General features: G+C 48.3%; 12 protein-coding genes across 12 annotated transcripts; 4 read left to right on the top strand and 8 right to left on the bottom strand.

The window, feature by feature from the left end:
• Positions 1 to 288: 288 nt before the first annotated feature.
• Positions 289 to 1,542, bottom strand: N7471_005739 (putative endo-1,3(4)-beta-glucanase; the record flags this gene model as incomplete). Its single annotated transcript, XM_057278458.1, has 1 exon — positions 289 to 1,542. One exon carries the CDS (start codon positions 1,540 to 1,542, stop codon positions 289 to 291), a length of 1,254 nt encoding a protein of 417 aa, XP_057138068.1.
• Positions 1,543 to 2,082: 540 nt separating this feature from the next.
• On the bottom strand, positions 2,083 to 3,036 carry N7471_005738 (oxidoreductase, short chain dehydrogenase/reductase family; the record flags this gene model as incomplete). Its single annotated transcript, XM_057278457.1, has 4 exons — positions 2,083 to 2,172; positions 2,223 to 2,523; positions 2,632 to 2,927; positions 2,989 to 3,036. 4 exons carry the CDS (start codon positions 3,034 to 3,036, stop codon positions 2,083 to 2,085), a joined length of 735 nt encoding a protein of 244 aa, XP_057138067.1.
• A 401-nt stretch (positions 3,037 to 3,437) lies between these two features.
• N7471_005737 (zinc finger HIT domain-containing protein) lies at positions 3,438 to 4,782 on the top strand (the record flags this gene model as incomplete). The annotated part of the gene is made up of 3 exons (XM_057278456.1): positions 3,438 to 3,481; positions 3,540 to 3,983; positions 4,047 to 4,782. 3 exons carry the CDS (start codon positions 3,438 to 3,440, stop codon positions 4,780 to 4,782), a joined length of 1,224 nt encoding a protein of 407 aa, XP_057138066.1.
• A 319-nt stretch (positions 4,783 to 5,101) lies between these two features.
• On the top strand, positions 5,102 to 6,451 carry N7471_005736 (glycoside hydrolase family 16 protein; the record flags this gene model as incomplete). Its single annotated transcript, XM_057278455.1, has 1 exon — positions 5,102 to 6,451. The coding sequence occupies one exon, from the start codon at positions 5,102 to 5,104 to the stop codon at positions 6,449 to 6,451; it is 1,350 nt and encodes a 449-aa protein (XP_057138065.1).
• A 754-nt stretch (positions 6,452 to 7,205) lies between these two features.
• Positions 7,206 to 8,630, bottom strand: N7471_005735 (SUMO protease ULP1; the record flags this gene model as incomplete). Its single annotated transcript, XM_057278454.1, has 2 exons — positions 7,206 to 8,455; positions 8,510 to 8,630. 2 exons carry the CDS (start codon positions 8,628 to 8,630, stop codon positions 7,206 to 7,208), a joined length of 1,371 nt encoding a protein of 456 aa, XP_057138064.1.
• A 624-nt stretch (positions 8,631 to 9,254) lies between these two features.
• N7471_005734 (phosphatase PAP2 family protein) lies at positions 9,255 to 11,473 on the bottom strand. The gene is made up of 5 exons (XM_057278453.1): positions 11,234 to 11,473; positions 10,941 to 11,157; positions 10,114 to 10,875; positions 9,592 to 10,061; positions 9,255 to 9,537 (listed from the first exon to the last, which is right to left on the bottom strand). The coding sequence occupies exons 1-5, from the start codon at positions 11,283 to 11,285 to the stop codon at positions 9,470 to 9,472; spliced, it is 1,569 nt and encodes a 522-aa protein (XP_057138063.1). The 5' UTR covers positions 11,286 to 11,473; the 3' UTR covers positions 9,255 to 9,469.
• A 1,078-nt stretch (positions 11,474 to 12,551) lies between these two features.
• On the top strand, positions 12,552 to 14,112 carry N7471_005733 (Rho4-like protein). The gene is made up of 3 exons (XM_057278452.1): positions 12,552 to 12,976; positions 13,029 to 13,232; positions 13,296 to 14,112. The coding sequence occupies exons 1-3, from the start codon at positions 12,692 to 12,694 to the stop codon at positions 13,674 to 13,676; spliced, it is 870 nt and encodes a 289-aa protein (XP_057138062.1). The 5' UTR covers positions 12,552 to 12,691; the 3' UTR covers positions 13,677 to 14,112.
• A 165-nt stretch (positions 14,113 to 14,277) lies between these two features.
• N7471_005732 (DASH complex subunit DAD1) lies at positions 14,278 to 14,761 on the bottom strand (the record flags this gene model as incomplete). The annotated part of the gene is made up of 3 exons (XM_057278451.1): positions 14,278 to 14,466; positions 14,519 to 14,581; positions 14,663 to 14,761. 3 exons carry the CDS (start codon positions 14,759 to 14,761, stop codon positions 14,278 to 14,280), a joined length of 351 nt encoding a protein of 116 aa, XP_057138061.1.
• Positions 14,762 to 16,581: 1,820 nt separating this feature from the next.
• Positions 16,582 to 17,757, top strand: N7471_005731 (RTA1 domain-containing protein). Its single transcript, XM_057278450.1, has 4 exons — positions 16,582 to 16,763; positions 16,850 to 16,872; positions 16,929 to 17,154; positions 17,237 to 17,757. The coding sequence occupies exons 1-4, from the start codon at positions 16,604 to 16,606 to the stop codon at positions 17,650 to 17,652; spliced, it is 825 nt and encodes a 274-aa protein (XP_057138060.1). The 5' UTR covers positions 16,582 to 16,603; the 3' UTR covers positions 17,653 to 17,757.
• Positions 17,758 to 18,977: 1,220 nt separating this feature from the next.
• Positions 18,978 to 19,229, bottom strand: N7471_005730 (uncharacterized protein; the record flags this gene model as incomplete). Its single annotated transcript, XM_057278449.1, has 1 exon — positions 18,978 to 19,229. The coding sequence occupies one exon, from the start codon at positions 19,227 to 19,229 to the stop codon at positions 18,978 to 18,980; it is 252 nt and encodes an 83-aa protein (XP_057138059.1).
• A 780-nt stretch (positions 19,230 to 20,009) lies between these two features.
• N7471_005729 (small nuclear ribonucleoprotein F) lies at positions 20,010 to 22,062 on the bottom strand. Its single transcript, XM_057278448.1, has 5 exons — positions 21,939 to 22,062; positions 21,785 to 21,822; positions 21,498 to 21,653; positions 20,446 to 21,409; positions 20,010 to 20,389 (listed from the first exon to the last, which is right to left on the bottom strand). The coding sequence occupies exons 1-4, from the start codon at positions 21,942 to 21,944 to the stop codon at positions 21,343 to 21,345; spliced, it is 267 nt and encodes an 88-aa protein (XP_057138058.1). The 5' UTR covers positions 21,945 to 22,062; the 3' UTR covers positions 20,010 to 20,389; positions 20,446 to 21,342.
• Positions 22,063 to 22,468: 406 nt separating this feature from the next.
• Positions 22,469 to 23,385, bottom strand: N7471_005728 (CXXC motif containing zinc binding protein; the record flags this gene model as incomplete). The annotated part of the gene is made up of 5 exons (XM_057278447.1): positions 22,469 to 22,609; positions 22,677 to 22,799; positions 22,948 to 23,013; positions 23,087 to 23,201; positions 23,351 to 23,385. 5 exons carry the CDS (start codon positions 23,383 to 23,385, stop codon positions 22,469 to 22,471), a joined length of 480 nt encoding a protein of 159 aa, XP_057138057.1.
• Positions 23,386 to 23,506: the final 121 nt, after the last annotated feature.

Below are 23,506 nucleotides of genomic sequence, written 5' to 3'. Positions count from 1 at the left end.
TCATCAGCCTTGATCCTATGGTTGATTGAATGCACAATTTCCTAGTCTCTGGTTTTGATCTTTTCCTTTTCAGGATTGCAAACAGCGATGTCTTTTAAAAATCTCATTTCCATTGGCTCGTTCTCTCTTGATCGGGGTCACCCTAGCTAAACATATATGCCTGCAAAGGCTTAATGATAACGGTATCAGTTGTTTCTGGATGTTTTGATATGGAAGTAGTTGTTCAAAGGCTGAAAATTACATAGGTGTACATGCAAAAATAAATGGTAAAAAAGCCCGAAGAGATCCTCAAGATCCCCAACCTCGGTTTCGAGATGATCCTTCACTACCAACGTTCCTCTCCGCCTCAATCATCCGATCAAACTCTGCCTGTGCTTGATCCCTCTCAGTCTTCTGAGTGGTGTCATACTTTTCTTGATCGCTCTGGCCGAACTCAGCGGAGGAAGAGTAAGGGTTCAGTGAAGGCTGTGCCATGCCGGGCTGCTGTCGAGGCTGGGAGCGTGCTCCGGCATTCTGTCGTCTGATCCGATCCCAAGCACTGCCAGTAGTCGGTGATCCATCAATGTTTGTATTCCGATATTCCGCAGCTGTAGGGCTAGCATCATCCTCATCCATGAAATCCAAGGACGATTTTGACTCGGGTTGAGTGCTCCTGCCGCGTGCCCAGACTGCACCACCATTCGAATCCGATTTAGACGACTCATATGAAGCAGACTGAGAGCTCCCCTGGGTATCATTGGAGTTCACGTATTCAGAATAAGAATTTGGTTGCGCGGGAGAATCAGACGCCTGCTCCTGCTCGTACCCGTCGCCGCCTGCATAATCACCAGGCGTGCCGATGGCCTGTCGCATCTGGGAGCCGACATCTTGCTCACCACTTCGCATGCCGCGGAGGCGCGCATTAGCGGCCTGGATCTTGCGCTTGCGCACGTCTTCGGGTTTCGCCTTGCGCACGTCCTCGATAAACCCTTTCAGTCGCGGGTCCGTCAACATGTGCATGGCATCATTGGAAACGGCGTAAGCGCTCGATGCCATGGTGCCGAGAGTAATGATAAAGACCATTTTGAATGCCGCTGATGTGATGTTGCCTCTCAAGCCGACATCGCTCCACATGGTACGCACCGTGCTTAACAGTGACGCTGGCGTGGGATTGCGCGGGAACATTGGCGACTTGCGTGCTTGGTTGTAGAGAAACGCTGTTCCGAGGAATGAGCTTATGGGTAACCCCATCCGCCCCTGGTACAGGCATCGCGTTCCGTGCTCAACAATTGCATCGAATTCATCTTGGGTCGGGGATCGTGCCGTTAGCACGTAGTGGTTCTCCACTCGCTCGTTCACTGTGCCCGCGGCCCTTCGTGACCAGGCTGCTGTGCCGAAAAATCCAAAGTACAATGTGAAAAGATCAGGTTTCACAATTGACTCTGGTCGGGCATAGAGCTTGTTATAATTCGCGACCGCGGTGTTGAGGGCTCGGGGGGAGTCGTTTGAGGAATTGCTGTTATATTTCTGGCCTGCCTGCGGCGAGGTATCGTCGGAGCTCATGGTGAGTGTGACGAGTGTTGAGGAAGGTTGAACAGGTGAGAGCTCTGGGGAGCTTGGCTGTGACGTTTTCTGGAATGACCCCAGACGGTGCCCAGGTGCCCACCTAGGCAGGTGACGTTACGCGCTGACTCAGCATTTGCATAAAACCTTATCCATCCAGCATCCGAGATCCAAATGAGAGAACAACAGTCTGTTACCTACCAAACTTGTGAGGACAGCTTTTAACTGGCGGTGCTGCTGGCCTGACCAGTATGCTTCTACTATGAGCTAAACACCAGTGCGGTTCACAGTTTAGATATTGATGGTGTGTATATATCCCAATGCTACTTTAAATATTTGAATTTAGGCAGGAAGTATGTATATAATTTCAAGTTCAGACGTCCAATTTGCATTTCAGTCGTTCGATAAAAATGAATCTCAGTAGATGCACATGTGGCGATGATACATTCTTACTATCCTCGTTCTGCAGATGCTGTTCTTCTGGGTTTACTGGTCGGGCTCAATGCCTCATAAGACCCCAGAAAGCCCCCGAGAAGCCTCCTACCACTTCTCAACATAAGGCCGCAGGTCCAACTCAAACGCAAATGTCGTGCGTGGTTGAGTATGTAAATACCAATATGAGTCCGCAATCTATAACCAGTGAGTTTCCGAAATAATGGAACCAACAGAGTCAAACTTACAGCGTCGGGGCTTAATTTCGCATCTTCATGCTCAAATACCCAGGCCTTGGTACGAGGGATATCAATGACACCGTCAATAATAGTATGCGAGACATGTACTCCCTGCGGCCCAAATTCGCGAGCAAGTGACTGCGCCAACGCACGCAGTGCAAACTTACTCGAAGCAAAAGCAGAAAATTTGGCTGAACCCTTGAGACTAGCAGTGGCTCCTGTGAAGATCAGTGTAGGCGGATACTCCGACGATTCGCGAGCTTCTAGGAGCAGCGGAATAGCCCGTTGGGCAAAGTTGAAGGCGCCCTGTCTGATATGTGTGTCAACAATTCTGCAAATCTCTAATAATGATGTGCACTATATCAAGCTTAAAACAACGAAGTGGCTCGTGTGAGTATAAGAGACAGCAAATACGTACGCCTGTGACCTGAGTGCAGACGAGTAATCTTCTTCCGTCAGCTCCAGGAATGGCTTGACTACGAAGCCGCCACCTGGGTTGAAAACAGCGGCAGCTACCTTTGAGGAAGGATACTGCGCTTGAATCTTGTCAAATGCGGCATTGACGCTCTTCGAGTCGGAGACGTCGGTGCTGATGCCGATGGCCTGGCCGCCGCTGGAATTGATTTCTTGAACAACTGGGTTATAGTTGTCTGGGTTTCGAGCCAGAACTACAACAGAGTATGACTTTGCAAATTTCCTGGCGATTGAGGCGCCCTGTCTTTTTCGTCAGCCAATCCTGCCTTGTATGGAGTCAGCGGGAAGATGTAGACCGCACCGTGCCAGGGCCAACGCCGGCAATGATCGCGAGTGCCTTGGAAGCCATATTCGATTTAAGTATATGAATATATACTATTTGCAAGTCGAGGTAAAATGAAGGAATCTAAACAACTAAATAGTGGCTGTCGGCCCGGAAGATATCACCGAAGCTTAGAAATGCAGCGGGGATTGATCATCACATCCGCAGATGATATCATCAGCAGAGAACGGGACTGGGTGTATCCCCGCAAAGATAACATTCAAGGGAAAATTAGACCATTGGCAGATGAATAATCCTGGATATGAGCTCATTCCGAGGTCTAGGCAGGTAGCCTCCTGGAGAAACCAAGGTTGTTGGTGAAATGTGACTGGTAAAGTTCCAGATCTCTGCCTCAGGCCGTTATCGATAAGCCAAAATAAATTTCCCATCGAATCTCCGACTCTCCAACTCCGCATCAAACAACCAAGATGGCCGACTCAGATCCCTTGCTGAGTGATCTCTGCTCAATATGGTATGCCCATGAGCAATTACATACTGGTATATCTTGAATCTAACCTGTGTCCGTACAGCCATGCCAACCCTCCCAAATACCGCTGTCCACGCTGCTCAATACGCACCTGCTCTTTACCCTGCACACGTCGCCATAAACTCTGGTCGCAATGCTCTGGCGTGCGCGATCCAGCCGCATATCTAAAGCGCAATGAATTGAACACTGAATCTGCATTCGACCGCGACTTTAATTTCATCACGGGCATCGAGCGCACCCTCGAGCGCGCAGAGAGAGAAGTCGATAATCGCGGGATTGATCTTGCGGGCGGTGCCCAGGCCGATGATGGTAATTCTGAAGGTTTCCAACATCCGGCTGCTGGCCGTAAGAGGAAGCACCCGAACCAGGGCCTTGCCAAGGGCGAGGCTGCGTTCTTGCGTGGTACCGAGACTGCTGGTGTGAGAGTTCTTCGAGCTCCGAAGGGAATGTCGAGGAATAAGCAGAATGGGTCGCGTTTGCATCCCAAGTGAGTCGGAAATTTCTCGTGTTTTTTGATTCAGACGTTGTACTGACTTAGGTGTTTCTGAAGGCATAAGCGTCTTGCTTGGACCATAGAGTGGATTACGGCTGATGGGGTGAAGACTATTCGTGATTCTGTCATCGATACATGCTCTGTCGCTGAAGCCTATAACCGATGCTGCCCACGCCCTAAGGATCAAGAGCCAGCTACCGAGCCAGTGGAGGAAGAAAAGAAAGAAGAAGACCTGGACACCCATAATACAACTATCGCTGCACCCGGTGATCCTGTCACGACAGTGGTTGAAGAGGCAGATACAAAACCACCATCATCCCCGACCAAAGACCCAGCAAAGGAACCAGCAGATGCCTCAACTGAGCAAACGGATAAAGCACCAAATCAGACCATCACCCCTCACCGCGGTCTTTACTTCTACCTTCACCGTCCGCGAACCACAACCAAAAAGCCCGTCTTAACTCCTCTCTTGCAATCCTCGACACTCAGTACTGTTCTATGCAATCGGACTGTTCTAGAATTCCCTACGATTTATGCACTGCCAGAGTCAGCGGAGACACTGTTTGCTGACAAAGATAACTCCAAATTCATACTGGAGGAAGACTATCTTCGCACCGCTGGGCCAGATGAGATAGGCCAGTCTTCTACCATAAGTGACAATGATGACGCCGCTGGAAACGAAGCACTCCCCGGTTCTTCAGTGAATCTTCAAGATGTCGATGAGAACCTGGTATTGGAGGTATTGAAGAAAGACCTGTTTGAACCAGTCCCGGAGACTGGGCCAGCGGTATGAATGATCTCTGTACGAAGAGAGATATCAAAAGATGTTAACCAATTTGGCATATCAACCGGACAATGTACGATACTAGGGACAACTAATTATTAGTCAATTGCACAAAGAGTCATTCTCTCAGAATAAATCTCAGGCTTGAACGCACGCGTATTTTACTGAATAACGCACAGATTTAGCTGATCGTGACTTCTCGACCCAAAGAGGAAATCATGATCAGCGCGGCTTCCTGTCGAGTCAAACAAAGGCCTTCCGAGTTTACCTTCACTTCACCCGGGACCATCTTGGGAATTATAAATCCTCCAGGGCTGTCACTGCCACCATGAGAATCAACGTTTTGTCCTTTGGGATCGCCGTGATCTATCTTGGCACGGTAGCATCGAGTTTATCAGTTCCCAGAGCACCGCCGCAGTTACCGGCAAAGAAACGTCCACATGGATGCGATTGCTACACAATCTCCGGGCCCGATCCGGGATACTTCCAGCACTACAAGCTCTGGGACTTTCGGGCAGTGGATTTGAAGAAACATGCCAATCTCAATCTGTCAGAGCCCATTGATTATGGCGACGAGGACTGGGATGATGACGATGACGGCGACGACCAAGTCCCGCAAAACGGCGACCTCTCACCTGGAGTCCATGATGTAAAGGAACCGGACCCTAGATCACTGGTATTTTACAAAACCTCCTTTGAAAGAGACTGGAGCAGTCAGAACTGGGAACGCCGAGGCTCCCCCATAGCCCCGGTCCTCATGATAAATTCGAAGCGCAACGTCTTTCTCACCCGAGATTCTGACCAAAATGATACTCATGCGACGTATCTTGTTCTGCGCACCACCCGCTTTTCAGAATACACATCCACTGCGGAGATCGAGACTCGCATACGCAACATCTACCGGTGCTCGCTGCGTGTCCGGCTGCGTATATTGCCAGCAGGCTCCGTCGTATCGCAACCTCCTCAGCATAAAGAATGGCCGCCGCGGGATCCAAAACGACATCCCACCGTGCCCTTGAACAAGACGATTCCGCTCCGTGATGGCAGACCACCTGACGGCGCTTGTGCTGGCATATTCACCTACCATGACCAAACCTGTGAATCGGACATTGAGATTTTGACGCGGGACCCGTCCCATCGCGTGCACTATGCCAATCAGCCCGATTATGATTTTGCCGCTGATCATGAGATCCCCGGTGCGAGTACCATTGCCGATATACCTGTCCCATGGACAACGTGGTCCACGCATCGTCTAGACTGGCTCTCGGACATGTCACGGTGGTATGTCAACAATCAGATACAGGATGCCAAATCATACAGAGTTCCTGAGTTGGAGAGCATGCTTATTATCAATCTTTGGAGTGACGGCGGACTCTGGACGGGCGACATGAGAATTGGCGATAGTATATACATGGGCGTCGAATACATCGAGCTGGTTTACAACCGTTCTTCTGATGCTTTCAGGGGCCCTTATGTGTCTCTTTCGCAGAACCATGGCGGCCATCAAAGAACCCCTCCCACAAATGATTCTCTTGGCAATGGGAATCCATTGGAGCCGGATAGGAAGGAGGAAAAGTGCAAGCCTGGCAGGCAGGGCCGCGAGTGCAGAAGAAAGAAGTGGAGGAATAGGCCTCTTCATAAATCTTGTCGGAGACCATGCAACATTGATGAACTCTAGGGCTTTTCTGGCAGACTTTTGTATTATTATCAGTTTTGGTCGTTCATTTCTTTTGTTTTAGGATTCTTGGCTTTGACTGTCAGGAGTGTTGTGTATTCTAGTTTCGGACAGAATGAATGTTTTATCGGTGAAAATAGATGTCAATCAGGATTCAGTATTAGTATGTTTACAGTATTGATCTTCTCTAAGCCAGGACGATACTAAACCTTCGTACTAGTACTACTAGATATGTATTAATTGCTTGTGTATAGTCCCGAGGTCAAATGGAAGAGCAGAAAACCAACGCAATAGAAATACATAACTCTACGAGTGGCAGCAGAGAAACCTGATGCTATGGAAGATAAAAAAACCCCCAAAGGAAAACAGGAAAAACAGGAAAACAAAGAAATATGATCAAAATAGTTCGCGAGAAAGGGCTTCTTTGTATCAACTGAGTCACCATGATGGTGACCGTGGGGTATCATTCAGATTCATTGCAAACATCACATAGAAAGACCGCGCCGTAAGAAAATTCATTGTCCTTTTGTCATCTTTTCCATGTTGTTCGCCTTGCGCGCCGTAATATCAGATAATGTGGAGTGGTGACCGAGAACGCCTTGATGATGGTGCTTTGATAAGGATAATTGTGGGTAGGGGATGGATGAGGTATGTGAGATTATGTAGGAGGGTGAACAGAACCCCAAATGTAATGCATGAGATCGACAAGAAAGGCGATGCTTTTGTAGCCATAGACAACTGGTCTTTTCATGTTCGTTCAAAGAAACACTGCTCCTGTTGCTTTGTCCCGTGGGTTGAACTCGCCGTGAAGACCACCGTTCATGAGCTCAGCAACAATCTTTCTGCGGAGAAGTGTGATATGGCCTGGGCCAATGGCAGTGGGTTCAACGCCAACAGTAATTGCTTTGGCGTTTGTTAGGAGGAAGACACCGCAGTCGCTTCCGTTGTCTTGCTGAGAAGAGACCGACGGTAGGACAGTCCACTGCTCATCTTTGTATTTTGATCCAAGCTCGCCACGAAGCCATTGTTTGACATTTTGCACTTGGCGAGAACCGCGTGATCCTAGGGAGTCGAAGTACTCGATTGTACGTTCTGCTGGTCGAATAACCATGAGTGTCCAATGACTTGACTCGTGTACAGGGATGAAGACTGTGTCGACATTAAGCAGTGCTTCGCCATTGATCTTGGCCCGTTTTGCCCAACGTCCTACGCCCTGATATCCCTTATCACGAAGGGTGGAGTAGAAAAAGGTGTTGAAGGCATGGAAGAGCGGCCGATCGCTAGGTCCGAGGTTTCCATGCGATTGACGGAGATAGTGAACAAGTAAACCAAGGTAGGCATTGATGATTTCGTCATTGAGCCAGGCCTCAGGACGAATGCATGTGATGATATCCCGCTGGTACAGATCGTCTCCGGCTAATGATTTGGCGACGGCATGTCCTTGTCCACTCTGCACGGCGCGTTGAAGTTTGGCAAGCCACTCGGGCGAAATCATACGTACGGGGTAACCGGTTGGTATCACTCTGATTGGACGTTGGAGATCGCGCTCCCGGGCTAATCTTTCTTTCTCCCGCTTCTCGAATTCCGCCTCGTACCACGAGGCAATGCGATTGGCAGGAATCGGCCTCCTATGGGCGTAAAATAACTGTACAGCAGAAACGGGCCCATGAGGAAGCCTTGCATCCTGTCGAGCTTGTTGATCCCATGGGTCATCAATGTCCATGAGATCATCTTCGACGGGCTTGGGGGCTTTAGTTGGTCTTGGCGATGGAATGCGCCTAGCGCTCGGAGGGGGAAGGGTGTATGGCGGCAATCGAGGGTGGAGATGTATGCCGAGATCCGTAACAAGTGCTGGTGTTGCGCGAGCATCTATGTCCATAAATTCCCACCCCTTCGGTGGGACATCTTCCTCCTCGATGGTCGCGCCTTGTGATACAACAAGGGTAGGTGATTCAGGAGGAGTTAACGGGAAGGCTCCGGGGATGGGCAACTGCGAATTATCTAAGGCTAGGGTGTAGTTTAGTATATGCCACTTGAATTTCCAAAGAGGGGCTACCATACCATCGTGGGTGTCAACTGGAGGCTTTGAACCCTCAAAGGGATTGGGGATCTTGGGCGACGGCTTCGTGGGCTTCGTGGGAGAGGCGCGTCGCTTGTACCGAGGCCAGCGGAAGAACCCCATGTTGATGCGAGATAGAAAGTCAAACCGAACGAGCGGGAGCAAGAAAGTCAAGAGCGATCTACTCGTCCGATGACGCGCTTTCAAGTAGATTGGCGGTGGCTGAATGAACGTTGAGGGTGTGAGAATGGAGGAATGAGCAGGTAGATGAAGACGAGACTTCAAGATCCATCATTGGGCATGACTGGAATATCTATCCCGATCCAGAATCGAAGGCAGATACTCCGCAGAGGAAGATGTATGGGAACAATATGAGCCGACGCGGTGCACTGGGTTCTTTCATCATTCTGCTGACTCATCACATATTCCCCGTCCCAGCCTCCATTGTTGTTGCATTGATCTACATGGGTTTACACATCGTAACTCTTTGTTTGTCTATCTTTTTGAGAAGAGTATCTTTGAATCTTGTCCTTCATATTCTGCTAGATATAGCTTTCTTTTATCCTGGTCTCATGTCCTTTGGTGTTTCATCTAATAATTGTCTTGTGGCGGACTCTAGTTATAAACAGCCATCACAATAAGACAACCTCAAAGAGAAAGTTGCGATTGCACCTCTTTACTTGATCGCCCTTTGTTCTTGTGCGTTTTATCGTCTTTTATGTCATGGTTCATGCAGCTGGTCCCATACCTGTGTTTGAGCAGGATGTCTGACCAGACCGAAGATTGAACATATGGATATTGGTTTCAATGCTTATGTACATGGATAACGTAATGGATATTTCTGAGGTGACCTGTTCCCAGCAAAGCCTGCTGAGCTAGGAGCAGGCTGAGGAGTTGATAGAGGCAAGAAGAGAGGGACTGCAAAGCGAATTGCACTTCTATCAATACATTTCTCATCCTCGTTATCGGGTCCCAAGTCCGGTTAGGTCGAATAACAGGGGTGCGACTTCGATGACCACCCATGGAATACCTAAAGGAGACTGATATCAGCAAAGGTTGTGTCAAATCCAGGGGTTTCACATACCCGCATATACAACCAGTTTTGTCACTACCTCCACGTCGTACCGCACGCGGGGCTTTTTGATCTGGGAGAACACTTCTTTTTCATCCCGCTCCCCAGCCTGGTAATTTAGCGAAGGGAAAGGTGTTGTCGGCATGTCTAAGCTCGCATCCGCTGCGGAAGAACTGGGGCTGCCTCTTCCCATCATGCCTTCGTAGTCGTCCAGTGATGCCGTCTTTCTCGACCGCACGGGCGTTCCGTTGGGCTTGGTTTGATCCTCTGCGACTGGAGAAGGACGATTGCTCCCAGATTGACTCTCGCGTCGGCGCTTTTCCCGGTAGGCCAAGGTCTCATACGCATCAGCTTCTGACTGAGGACCAATTGAAATGGCTCGGCGGCGTGGATGACGCATTGTGGTAATGATGTCTGGGATGTCAGAAAAGTTTGGAAGGACGTCATGATCCTTTAGGTTAGAGGGAACGGTGGTGTATTTACTAAGGACAGGTCAGCATAACCTTCACAAGCAGAAAGCACATTCAAACTTACGATGCAGTGGTGAAGAAACGTCGAGGGAGCAAAAGACCGAGCTTCTCCAGGGTCCGGAAAATAGGTGGCAGAATGCGCAGCAGAGCGGGCTTTGTTACAGTTCTCCAAGCAAACACGCACAAAACGCCCATGACCAGACGAATGACAGTCTTAATCCAGCCCATGGTCTCGAGGTCGTAGGGAATGGATCCAGAAGGATAACCGACCCAGATATCAGCGAAGTGCCATGAAGACACATCCACGCCTAGCATGACACCTGCGAATGCAACACTATCGTCGAAGCATGGGCAATCATCTGCTGGCTCCGGATGGACGCGGACGAGAAATATAATAAGAAGCCCCAGCAGGGAAATTTCCATCAGCGACGCGGATAAAATGAATTCCTCAAAGGCAGGTCCATGATGAAATTGTACGAGGCCGATGGCCGCACCCATAGCACACCCAACAGTACAGTCCAGCATCCCATGCATTCCGCAATACAGTCGACCCAATACAATAGACACCACGTAGATATAGGTGACAGCTTGGAGTGAGAGGGTGACCTGCGCGCTGAGAGTTGAATCGGGTGAACCAAGCAGGGCCAAAGCATAGACCGCAACAGAGACAGCGTTGGTGGAGTGTGTCGAAGGGAACCCATATTCCAGTGCTGCAGAACCGGACATGGTAATTCGCTGGAGTGGCGGAGACAGAGGGCGAGGAAGACACAGTAGGTCCTTGAGGAAGCCGCTCCAAAAGACGCCTGATGCTAAGATGTGTACCAGTCTGTAGACAATCGTTGTCAGCCACAGACTTCTACTTGCGCTTTCAGTTCGGGAAAGGAAACATACCCGCGACCCATACTGGGAGAACCACACCAGAAGAGGAAGGGCAAGAAGACCATGAAGAAGGTATGTGTACCAAGGTTGGCTGTGAATGCGAAATACGAGTCGAGAGTAGGCGTGCGCACTTTCTCCTGCACCCAGGCCAGATATGGCGTCTCATATCGGATCAATGGGATGAGCTTTTGTCGCGGCCAATACCGCCAGAGGGGCAATCTGTTTGAATCTATGTCGCAAACGCGCAACGGTTAGCGTACATCGCGAGAAACCACTGGAGGATAAAGAAAAAAATAATCGCATACAGTGATTCAGACTCTTCAGCCCAGCATCGGGCTGGTCCATTTTGCTGCCCATGATGTAGTGTTATCGATCCAGATAGTGTCGCAATCGGATGGATTCCATAGATGGACAGGCCGCTGCCTGCCGGTCCGTTAGAGGGGTTGAGGATTATAGGGTTCAGAACATAAGGAGCGAATTGAAGTTGGATTCAAGCAAATGATATAATCGAGAAACTCGGGGTTGAATACGATTATCCTCCAAAGTCGACGGGGAGATCATCCGCGGCTCAAACCCCCTGATGCCCCCGGCCATGTGTGTGCTTAGTCACTTTGCATTGGGGCCGACGCTCCAAGTGTATACGGAGGATACGGAGTACTCGATTTTACTACTCCGTAAATAATTTTGAGATAGAGTCTCTTATCTATGTAGATTTATATTCTGTACAAGGATAGAATGTGTTGGATCTATACATGTGTAGTTTTACAATGTATACTATACTATCATCGACTACACGGTAGTTAGATAGTTCTTCCTTAGGTCTCTAAATACATGCTGGCAGATTTCAATTGACTACCTTGTTATTGTCAAATAGTTTATAAACTCTTCTGTTCATTTTATCTGGTGATACTATATATGCTATGCGGCTCTTAGCTTCTACTGAGATGATTCCGTCTCTCTCTCCTTTGCAAGATTGATATCGGATTTTAATTGACATCTCCTAGGAGAGAAAAAAATAAAGCCAAAAAAAATATAATTTAATAACAATAGAAAATAAACATGAGAAAGATTGTTGTATCTTGGAGGCTATTTAGCACGGGATATCGGTCTTCTCCGTCAAATAAAGCGCTGGGGAGAAAGATGACATGCAGAATTTAGTGTCAAAGCCCATTTTATGTTTTATTTTTATTTTATTTTGGCTACTCGATTTTCAATTAGATACTCGGATTTACAGCCCTTCTCCAGATCTGAGCCTTATACAAGATACAAGTATAGGATATATTGTAGCTTCTACTAGAAAAGAAATAAAGTGAGGCCTCACATGTCAAGATCTACAAATCACATGACCCCGAGTAAATTGTATACCACAAAGCTGGATGTGCACAGTGAGCTGAACAGTGGAGAACAAGAAATATATTAGTGGAGTCAAAACCAAAACAGGATCGAGATAAACCAGTAAATGACAGAATCCAGGATATGGAGGCCTTTGATCGTGGGAAGCGGAGCCCTGGCGTCATGGAGGTACGGCCGTTGCTATGGTAGCCCTGGTGTAAACACGGGTTTCACGGGTCTCACGGTCTCACGGGTCGAGCCAGACCCTCTTGCTCTATCGATCCTCTAGATCTTTTTTAGATCTATCTTCTCCTCTTTTTCTTCACTCTTACCTCTCATTTCATACATCCTATCAGCACAACTTCAACAACCCGCTTCCCCCTGTATCACATTACAAACGAGGGACATTCCACCCCCTACCCCTACTCACCATGAGTGCCATGTACGAAGACCAATACTATGCAGCATCGCGCCGCCGCTCTCTCGCCACCCCTCCTCCATCTTTGACGCCGCGTCACAGTCGTGCGCGCAGCGACAGCGTCCGAGTCAGCCACGGCACAGCCAGCACCAATACCAGTGTCTCCAGTGGACGAATGTCCGAGGCAACAAATATCACTCAGCCGCCCTCATTCTCAAAAAAGTTTGTAGTGGTAGGCGATGGTGGATGTGGCAAGACCTGTCTGTTGATCAGTTATTCCCAAGGTTACTTCCCAGAGGTACGTTCAGTCTGCGAGGAAAGATGTGTCCTTGGTGCTGATTATCATCTAGAAATATGTCCCCACGGTATTTGAGAACTATATTACCCAAACGACGCATCAGGCTTCTGGCAAGACCGTTGAATTAGCACTCTGGGATACTGCTGGACAAGAGGAATATGACCGTTTGCGTCCACTGTCCTATCCCGAGACTGATCTTCTGTTTGTCTGCTTTGCTATCGATTGCCCCGCATCATTGGAGAATGTTGTTGACAAGGTGAGTTCTAAACTTGGAACCGCTTTTGCTTTTGCTCCATTTGTCTAACATCTCTCTTTTTAGTGGTATCCCGAGGTTCTGCACTTCTGCCCTACTACACCCATTATTCTCGTTGGCTTGAAGTCCGACTTGCGCAATAAGCGAACCTGCATTGAACTCCTCAAGACACAAGGCCTGACACCCATCACACCAGAGCAAGGCGAAAACGTCGCCCAACGGATGGGAGCAACATACGCCGAATGCAGTAGCAAGGAGATGCGCGGTGTGGATGAGGTCTTTGCCAAGGCTGTTGACTCGGCCATCTCAATCGAAGAACAAGGCTGGACAGCCCAGCAACCGGCCGGCCGTAATAGCCGCAACAATCGCGCCAGTGCTATGCCTTCAGGGGGTGGAGGCCCCCGCCCCGGCAAGAAGATTAAGAAGCGCACTTGCAAGATTCTGTAGATTGATTCTATTTGATCTGTGTTTTCTTCCATTCTCGACACCCTTCGACTTTCCTTTCTCTCTTGGCCGGACCACAAGCCTGGTTGCTTCGTCGGCTTGCTTGCCCGCTCGCCTGTGTATGTGACATGTCGCCGCAAGCTGGACAAAGCTAGACATGACTTTCCAAACCCTTCTTTGTTGTATCGATACGCTGCGCGGCCCTTACAATGATCTCGAATGTTTTTATTTTTTCTGGAGGCTGTTTCTTTATTTCACGTTTGTTCCCTGCTTGTGTTCTTTCTGGCCTTTTTCACGACCCTTGTCCCCCTTGTTCCATTTGATGTCTCTCATGACTCGGGTCTTTGCCGTTTTCCATTGGCATGCATGGGACTGGTGTTCTCGATTATGTTATTTGATATGTTCTGTTGGCGAAAGCGACGTCCTATGTGTTACTGAAACAATACATTTGACCTTTTGTGTTTATCAATGCCTTCCCCGTAGGATTCGTATATCTTTTCCCCGGGTAAACATAACCCGAGTTTTGAATGGTATCTAAGAAAAAGGGAAAAAAAGTAAAACAGCCAGACGCCAACACCCGTCATGCAGACCAAAATGTAAACCATCACTGCATGACTGTCGAATCACCCTCGTCGCTTTCACGCTTTACTCCCGACTTGCTCGCATCACTCTCCCCACTAACCTTCCGCTTCCCATTGCCATTGCCAGCCTCCTCGCCTTGTTCTTCAGGCCGGCCCATAAAGTTTTCAAACTGGGACCAGAGAGCTTCCACAGATCCAAATTCATTCCCCACCTAATGACACTGTTAGCAGATGCGCTTTCCCTGTCCGGGTGTTGAAGCTTACCGCAATTACACTCTCCAAATTCCGATTCAGACGGTTGATATTTTGAAGTACTTGCTCCATGCCCTGCTCAAATAAATTAACATCGGTTACGGCGGTTGATAAGGGTTCCCGAGTGCGAGGGGAGTTCGTGGACATGGTACATACCACTGCAATCTCTCGGACGAGTTCCTCGCGCTGCTGCTCAAAGACTGTTGGAGACGCCGCGCGACCGCCAGAGCCTGGTGTTTGCTGGAGCCAGGCCATATTTTTGGCTTCTGGGATTCTGGTAGGGCTAGATGGGGTGACAAGAAATGACACGACTTGGCACGTTCACGTTGCGCTCAAAGACGCGACGGTTGGGGTTTCGGGAAGCGTCGTGGCAGATTGCTTGGCGTTGGAGGTTTGACTAGACGGCTTTTTGTAGGGAAATCTCCAATCACAGTCACAATCACAGGGTTGCTACTGTTGTGATTTAAACGATTTGAGAAGTTGGGGGAGGTTGATGTGGGGCAGGTTTGATAAGAGATATCATAAATATTTGAAAGCTTCAATTTAACAACTTCTCTCATATTACTCCTTGGAAAATCTTGTTTCAATAGGAATAAATTGAAGATTCTACATATGTGCTTCCTGTTTTGTTTGTGTATGGAAATGGCAGTCTACGTCCATCTTCTATATGACACTTTAACAACTCCCCGGACTTGAATCCTACGTGATTCGACCTGAACCATATTTCTCCTGGACATATCCTGGCGTCCTGACTCTTGAAGACGTGGGAATTGTCCTCATTCGACTCCAAAGTGAAGAAAAATTTACCCCAAAGAAGAAAGCCAAAGGCGATCAAGATGTGAGGTTCTCCCAGCATACCTTGATCTAGATACTCAATTACTGGGTTCTCGATCCTAATGTAACCCTTCATCTAGCCTCAATTCACCTTTCAGATTGGAAACCTGCTTTTGAAAAAAAAACGAGCATCCCTTCAAGAGAGTGCACATCTCTATAATTTCTTCAAACGGGCCTACGAATTCTTATTCCGAGAGAGAACAAGATACATATCCCGGTACGAAGATGATGATAAAGATAGACCATAGTTATCAATGCCGGCTTACAATTTTGTGATGCGATGCTTGCAGTAATCTGGCGGAGCCCTGCCACTGCTCAATTGTGATAATGCAGCCCCGTATACCGGTTCGGAATGCAGTGAACGATACCGCTGCTACTTAGTTGGTGACAACCCATCTATCACATAATCATAGGATGTGCCAACTTTGAGAAGGCGAATTGTCAATTTCTCATCTATCTCATCTCTGATAATCTCGGGATGTGGCCGTGATGAGAGGATGATAGAATCGCATATCTTGCAGCCTAGTATGACCGGGCGATACAGAGCAAGAACCGCCATCGGTACCTCCTTGTGGCGCAAAAGAACACTCCGGTTTCAAAGTAAGCGCCGTGTACTCCGTACAGAGTAACTACATCCGAGTTCTCGCCCTATGCATAAGCCGCACAGAGGTCGGTGTGTGTCGCACTGCCACCTAGTGTCAGCATAATGTGGGCAGGAGTTCACCGGTTATACGATATACGATCTAGACCAATCCTGATACACCTGTGCTTACGCTGGGCGCATCCACTTCGAGGCATAGCGTCGTGGTATTGGAAAGGGGTGACGTCGGGTTCCACAAGTGTATAGAGGCGCAGGCGAACTTGTGGAGACTCGGGTACGGGAAGTTCCGACAGATTGTCAAATTGAAAAAAAAATTGAAAACCCCCAGAATTGATGTCCGAGAAGGTAGAGGGTTGATCACATTCAGACATATGTACTGCGAGAGCTGTGTCGGATGTAGCAGAAAGTTGAGCCGGGTACGATAAACGAGCGTTTCAAAGACAATGAAACGACAACTCAAGCCGTGGACGTTGTACGAACTGTTTACCTTTTTAGGATGCCTTGAGCTTATATCCAAAAATATAATAGGCTTCAACGTTTTGAATTGGTTCTGGAAAGTCCCCTGAAACATAGAGATATATAACTGTTCGGTGCTGTGTGCGGGCTGCTTTAAATTTGATATTAGTTGATTTATCGATCTAGACAACAAGCTCGAAGGCACAATGGTTGAAGTCAAGTATATGGGAGAATATGATTACATTCCGTCAATACCTGCCGCCGTGGTATTCATTGTCCTATTCGGAATTTCAACCCTCCTGCATTGTTGGCAAATGTTCCGTGGTCGGACTTGGTTCTTCATTGCTTTTATATTAGGAGGAATATGTGAGTACCAGCCCAATGTACTGACTTGCTGTTGGAGCCATTATTCGGGCTATTTTCCGGGTCTTTTTAACACAAGTTTTCTCTAGTTGAGGTTGTTGGATATACAGCCGTAAGCCAATCTCGATAATCGATCAAGTCAGATAGGGAATATGCTCACAATGCTAGCGTGTCGTTTCTTCCAACGAATACCCGAAATATACCATTGCTCCTCTTGCCATACAAGCCATCTTTGTCCTCGTCGCGCCGTCACTGCTCGCCGCAAGTATTTATATGGAACTTGGTCGCATCATGATTGTCACTGGTGGAGAACACTTGTCACCAATCCGACGCTCGTGGTTGACGAAGATCTTTGTGATTGGGGATGTGATATCATTTTTTGTTCAGGCAGGAGGTAAGACCCATATCTCGTCCCTCAACGTGTCCACGATATCTTGCATCTCCAGATTGACTAACCCTATATCTCAACAATGCAGGAGCCGGAATGCTCGTCAAAGCCAGTACAGCAGCAAAAGGCGGAAATGTGATTAAAGTCGGCTTGATCATCCAAATTATCTTTTTCGGACTCTTCATAATTACCAGCATCATTTTCCACGTCAAACTTGAGAAAAACGGGTCAAGGGTGCTACAACAGCATGAAGTCCCCTGGAAGAAGCACCAGACCGTGTTATACATCGGTAGTCTGCTCATTTTCGTCCGTTCCATCTTCCGGTACATCGAGTACAACCAGGGAAGTAGCGGGGCATTGCTCCAGCATGAATTCTGGAGTTACATTTTCGATGCCGCTCTTATGCTGCTGGTAATGGTCGCGTTTAATGTGGTGCATCCGGCCGAGATTAGCAAGTTGATGGAAGAGAGGAAAGGCGGATATGGGATGGAGCTGATTGGATGATCGAGACGACTGGATATAATATGCCGGGAAATCTCCGGGGATATTCAATCAGACCGGCTCAACCTGTACCAAAGTGATGTACATTATAATTTTGATAGATCGAGCCAGAGTCCATACAAATTAAATGAGCGAGCTTTCAGTCCCGAACTCTGTCCGAAATTCTCTGTTCCTTTTGCTACAGTTCTCTTTCCAACTTGAAATTATTCAGATTTCAATCTACATCCACAGGTCTCTCGTATAGCTCTACATGCAAGCGATTTAGTCTAGGCTCGAAGGTCCGAATGGTCCGGCGTAGGGACAGAGGCCGATACAACGCCAAGTCGCGAGTTGTATCCCCTAACACCGAGAGCTGTTGTGCTAGGCAATAGGGAAAGTCAAAGAGCTATCCCAGCTTGACCGACATGCGTTCCTGACTTTCTGAAACATCTCCAGCAAAGCTCTTTTTATTTGCCAGTCCAAGAGGGATTGTACTCGTAGCACAAATGTTCCACTCCGAGGGTCCAGGGTCCACTAGTACCTATTTTGTACATGCTACAAGCCTGATAGGTAGTGAATACCCTCAGCCCAGACTGGACAGGGCAGAGCTGAGACCCCGCCGGATTTAATATTTACCAGGTACAAAGTTCAAGAACAAACAACCGGGTCAAATATAATTTCGGTTACTGTCGCTTTTACACACAATTCAGACTAAATATATGGTTTACTACATTGGTATTAAAGGTGCCAGGAGCCCCAAAGATGTCATATTAACAAGAAGTGAATAATAGATAAACGCAGGTCTCAGACCGTTCGCGTTGTTCATTTTTTGAGCAATTTGGTTTCTATACATATGCCAGAGGACCAATCTAGATCATAATAGTATAATTCTAGATCCAAATCCAAATCCAAATCCCCAATTAGACAAGGTGCATACTCATCAAATCATCAAAGCGGGGCAAAATCCTGTGCCCTTGTCAACCGGACCAGTGCCAGCAGAGCAGACCAGAAAGCAGTCCGAGGCCAAACACTCGATAACACCCGAATAGCAAGGTATCGCCGTCGCGCACATCACTTCGTATCATTTCAATTCGTAATGTCGTTTGCAATCCACAGTTTTCAGTCCATGTCACCGTGCCCCGGGCACGAAACACAGACCCAAACCCGCTAGCCAAGTCATGAATGTATCCGTAAAAAAAATCATTTGCGTTTTCCTTTTTCGTTTTCGCATAGCGAGAAATGTGTTCGGCATTGTCCACCCGAATCTGAATAGGCGCCTGAGACATATAGTAGAGTGGAGTATAGTATGACCGAGGCACATGACTGCAGGGCGAAGGTGTATGTGGGAGTTAAGAGTTCCGGCGGGGTTGCGCGAGGATATTGCTCAGACGTTTCCAGCGCGGCGTCGGAGATGTCGAGTTTCTACGAGACGGGGGTTTGTCTGGTTTTGCGGATGACTGTGTAGAGGAACGGGCTCGGTTGTTGATGGTTGCTTCGTGGTCGGCGAGGACATCCTCGAGGCGGACGTCGGAGTCGGACATGCGTAGGGATGAGTCCTTGGGATCGAGGATCTCGATGAACTTGGAGGGTGTGTCGCGCATTGTGTAAACGAGGGTTTTTTTTCTTTTGTGATCTGGATGGTGGAGGGTATAGGATTTCGAATCCCAAAGTAGAAGGAAATCCAGCGGAGGTCACGAGGGTATATAGTTTTGAGAGGGTTCAGGCGCGAAATGAGACAAAGAGCGTTGCAGGTCTAGGCTGACTGCAGACTTGTGGAGATTTGGGTGTTTCAAGTTTAGGAGCGAGAGAATGGAGAACGAAGTAAAGGAAGAGAAGGGAGATTTTATAAAAGAATGGAAAAGGCTTCCGATAGCGAAAAGGGAAATGTGTGAATGTCTGCAGTACCGAAGATCAGTGGAGTTAGAGAAGTTAGAGAAGTTAGTGATTCGATGGTCCAACTATAAGATTTGTCTGTAGACTAAGATCAGCGTTGTGGTTCGCTCTTTTTTGGATTATATTTGATTATATTTTACATATTTTATACTACTTAGTTATAGAAGTATACGTACAAGTCAATGTGTACTATCCAAGTAGGCAACCTTTTTCCCCCAAGGCACTTGAAACCCCACAAGTTGAGTGCATATATCGATGCACAAGCCCCTTTTGGCAATGTGTGACTTTGGCTGTGGGGGGCGATGATCGGCAACTTACTTCGGTGGCGTCCGAGTGACCATTATGAAGAACCGTGATGGTTCGTCTAGATGGATGCAGAAGCACCTGATGCGAACGGGTCAAAGTCGATTTTGGCCTATGATATCCATACATAGTAAAGATCATATGCTCTCTCTTTTTTTCCTTTCTGTAGACAAAGCCCTCCAGAGTCTGAAACTGGCTACGATAACCCTGGAGTGCGCTATTCGTTTTAGCTTACTATTGTGGATGCCATCCTTCAAGCGCCATGACGTCGATGGCATGAAATCTCTATCGTTGGTTTTTAGATGGTCAGGGACTGCAGAGGGGTAACCAGATCGACGGGTGATCGGCTCCTGGTATGTACGATGTACGTTGGTCAATGGTTAACTGTGTTGTTTAGTACATGTGCGCCATGTGGTATGTCGTCGTCTATAAAAAGAACCGCCACAGCAATTAGCCACCTCAACCTGCCACACATTTGAATCTCTTCTAAAAATTTCATATAGCATGGTAAATTGCGATCATACAGCAGAGGGCCGGGTCAAGAGGGACAAGGGTGTTAGTATACGTAGGTGGATTCGCCCCATTGGAGATTGCTCAGGGCCGGGCTGATGTCAACCGGACCACCACGCGGACTGTGCGATACAGTTATCTCCAGGAATGGGTTGCCCATTGAGGGTGGAGACTATACTCTGTCCCCGAGATACGAATAGTAGCACTTGGAGCTACTATTTTCTGTTGAGAAACTGATCGCCCTGGGCCATAGTGTCTTGTCACTCCTTCAGTGTACCGGCGTACACGTACATTCGGGATATGTTGACGCCTATTGGACTTAGGCTGTGGTCCCCTTTTTCTCACCGATGCCCTCTGGCCGAAGGGATGGGGAGAGCCACTCGCTGTCCTCTGGACCCGCGAGCTTGATTCCGATACCCAGGATGCTGTCAGCGTCGCTATAACCGGAGACGTTGTCTTCGCTGCGCCGCACTCGAGTCATAATACACTGTCGCACTCGGCACTTGATGGCGCAGCAGAACTTGCGCGCTGCCCTGATTAACCAAGAAAGTACCCAACTACGTATGCCTCAGACTCGTGCAAAAAGTAATTGATTCGATTTTGGTCAGAGGCCAAGCACAAACCCCACTTTGAAAAGCCATAAACAAACAAACGCCTCGTGATAATTGAAATAGTGAGCAGAAAACACACCCCCGAGTCCCAAAAGCTCTGGTAGACTCGGTACATCGATCCTCCGTGGCCATCTGTGCAGGGCTGCGCTCGTCAATCGTGTCTCCGGGTGCCTGACGGGCGCAGCAGTGACGGGCGCAGCAGGCGTCTGAGTGTGCCACAAACCAAGTAACCTATCCATTCAATGGAACAGGAATCCCACCGTTTCAAAGCCACAGAATGGAAGGCACAGCACCGAAGCACACCTCACTCCCAGACACATAAGAACAGCTGTCATCTCCCACCACCCCCCTCATGTACCGCACTGCATCGCATCTCTATTCTAGGGTATGCGACATATTATTTAAATTCCATGTCCGTCATCTCGACCGCATCGGCCGAGCCCATCCAGAGGATGTTGTTGCATCTGTGCGGGGAAAAGAAAAAGAATTAGCCAAACTAGAATCACAAGTATCCAGCCCGGCGCCGAGCCGGTTGAAGCGCGCATCACATACCTGATCAGAACAAGACCCAATGCACCGGTGGGCTTTCCATCGATAAATTCTTGCGTGTCGCGCAGCAGGACGTTCATGTATGAATCGATGCTCTCGAGAGTGCCCTTGTATTCGGTCTGGCCCCACTTCAGGCGGATGAGGACTTCGGTGCCAACGCTATAGAGATAAGTAGGTTAGCAAGTTATCTTAACAGTAACAATGCACATGTGCGGATGTCTCGAGAGATAGAGATGCTGCTTGGGACTGCTTGAATGAGGTCCGGGGTGGGTTGGGGGCGGGTCGCATACCGGGCCTGAAGGAAGGGACGGGGGTTAAGCGGTTGGAACTGTAAAAGTGCGAGTTAGCAATTGGTCTTTTGGGAATAGCGCGCAGGTTCAGGTGCTGATGAGCGGGATCTTGAGCTTCATGGCAGGCTGAGCTTGATGGGGGGGGAAGACGGACACTCATTGTGACTCGAGATGGGTTTCTGGATGGTTGGGATGGAGTAGGATTCGAGGATGTGATGACAGCAAAAGCTCAAGCAAGATCTATCACTCCGTTGGTTGATCGTGCTGGTCGTGTTATTCACTGCGTTGACATCGGAGTCGGCGAGATCGCGAAAATGTGAGCTGAATAAGGCGGTGGTCGTTGGCCAATCACCGGCCGTATTTCTTCACCGCCCTCAGGATCCTGTATAGTGGTGGGCAAAGGTGCCTGGATTCACACGATAGATTTTGTTGCTGAAGGTAAATACCCTGCATTAACTGCTTAGAGCTATGGTAAAGGAATAAAATTCTTTTTATGGCTCAATTTCTTATCATTGATATATCTCCCATTTTCGATATGCTCCGTGCCCCAATTCCCATCACACTTCCAAGGTTAAGCTCACCAACAGACACCAGTAATAATACAATGGAAAAGTTTAATCAGAGTTCATCAGAGTTTCATAGATTCAGATGCCTGACAATCATCATCGCCAAGTAGATCATTGCTTAACGGCCAACCGTCCAGGTGATTTCCTTGATGCTGACTTCCTCACCTTTCTTCTCGTCGTAGTCATACCACTCGCCCTCCATAAGGTCAATGCCAGAGAAGGTGGTGGTGGACTCAATAGCCTTGGCTTCCCATTCGCCCTGAATTTTCTTCGTCAGCACATATAATTACCTAGGTAAATCTGTACAGAACTTGGATTTTACTCACGTCGGGCTTGAACTCAATGAACTCGAGGCCACGGCAGTCCATTTCGATAATCTTCTGGCTGTTTTGCTTTTCCTGGGCCTCGTAGGGCTTAGGTCCGCTAACGATGGAGGCAGTGTGGGTTTTCTATGTGGTGATTAGCTGTGTAATCATGGAAAAGTCGCAGAGGCTCAAAGGATTGATGGCAACAAAGCCGAGTGGAAGCGAAATGGAAGGAACTCGCAAAACGAATGAACTCTTTCAGTCTACTAGATCGGAAAAATAGCTTGCTTACCGTGCATAGTCGGCACTTCCACACGAAATTAGCCTCGCCGCGGCTACCGGGGATTTCGTGCACATCCTGTACATCAATCCAGTTAATAAACCATTCAATCGTGATGAAATAGAGAGCGGTATGTAAATAATCCACGTACGAAACGGTTGAAGCTGACCCAGTTGGGGTGCGTCTCGTGGCAGGAGGTACATTTCACTCGGAAAGTGTAGAAATAGGGGTTTTCCTCAGTGTCGGTGGGCAGGAGGGCAGTAACGCTGTAACATCATATCAGCTGGTTGACTCTTCGATAATGATGGCCGAAAATATCTGCCCGCGCGGTGTTCCTGGAATTGGAGTGCAATGCGGGGAGATCCAGGCACCTGGAAAGGCTCGATAATCGAACACCTAAACTAGGAGCACTTACCCCTCCAGCTGAGCTTCGACCGAAAGAGTGAGCATTTTTGGCTTTGAAGTCAAGTGGGTGATCTTGATCTTGAGGTGTGATGGCTGAAGTCAAGATCCTCTCTGCAGGTGATGCGGGGTGGAGATGGGAAAATACTTAACGTAGATCGAGGCTTGG

This window comes from Penicillium samsonianum, assembly GCF_028829775.1.
Source record: "Penicillium samsonianum strain IBT 33392 chromosome Unknown utg000003l_segment0_segment0, whole genome shotgun sequence".
Taxonomy (NCBI): Eukaryota; Fungi; Ascomycota; class Eurotiomycetes; order Eurotiales; family Aspergillaceae; genus Penicillium; species Penicillium samsonianum.
Note: the sequence above shows the minus strand (reverse complement) of the source record. Positions and strands in the feature narration are given on the sequence as shown.

Bases quoted from the DNA above. Each gene is read 5' to 3' on its own strand.
- N7471_005734 (XM_057278453.1), bottom strand. From the start codon at position 11,285: ATGGGCAGCAAAATGGACCAGCCCGATGCTGGGCTGAAGAGTCTGAAT. The intron at 11,158-11,233 runs GTATGCGATTAT...TTTGCGACATAG, and splicing joins GCTGAAGAGTCTGAATCACT to ATTCAAACAGATTGCCCCTC. The intron at 10,876-10,940 runs GTATGTTTCCTT...GATTGTCTACAG, and splicing joins TCTCCCAGTATGGGTCGCGG to ACTGGTACACATCTTAGCAT.
- N7471_005731 (XM_057278450.1), top strand. From the start codon at position 16,604: ATGGTTGAAGTCAAGTATATGGGAGAATATGATTACATTCCGTCAATA. The intron at 16,764-16,849 runs GTGAGTACCAGC...AGTTTTCTCTAG, and splicing joins TTTTATATTAGGAGGAATAT to TTGAGGTTGTTGGATATACA. The intron at 17,155-17,236 runs GTAAGACCCATA...TCAACAATGCAG, and splicing joins ATTTTTTGTTCAGGCAGGAG to GAGCCGGAATGCTCGTCAAA.
- N7471_005733 (XM_057278452.1), top strand. From the start codon at position 12,692: ATGAGTGCCATGTACGAAGACCAATACTATGCAGCATCGCGCCGCCGC. The intron at 12,977-13,028 runs GTACGTTCAGTC...ATTATCATCTAG, and splicing joins CCCAAGGTTACTTCCCAGAG to AAATATGTCCCCACGGTATT. The intron at 13,233-13,295 runs GTGAGTTCTAAA...CTCTCTTTTTAG, and splicing joins TGGAGAATGTTGTTGACAAG to TGGTATCCCGAGGTTCTGCA.
- N7471_005729 (XM_057278448.1), bottom strand. The intron at 21,654-21,784 runs GTATGCGACCCG...TTATCTCTATAG, and splicing joins CGTCCCTTCCTTCAGGCCCG to CGTTGGCACCGAAGTCCTCA. The intron at 21,410-21,497 runs GTATGTGATGCG...TTCCCCGCACAG, and splicing joins TTGGGTCTTGTTCTGATCAG to ATGCAACAACATCCTCTGGA.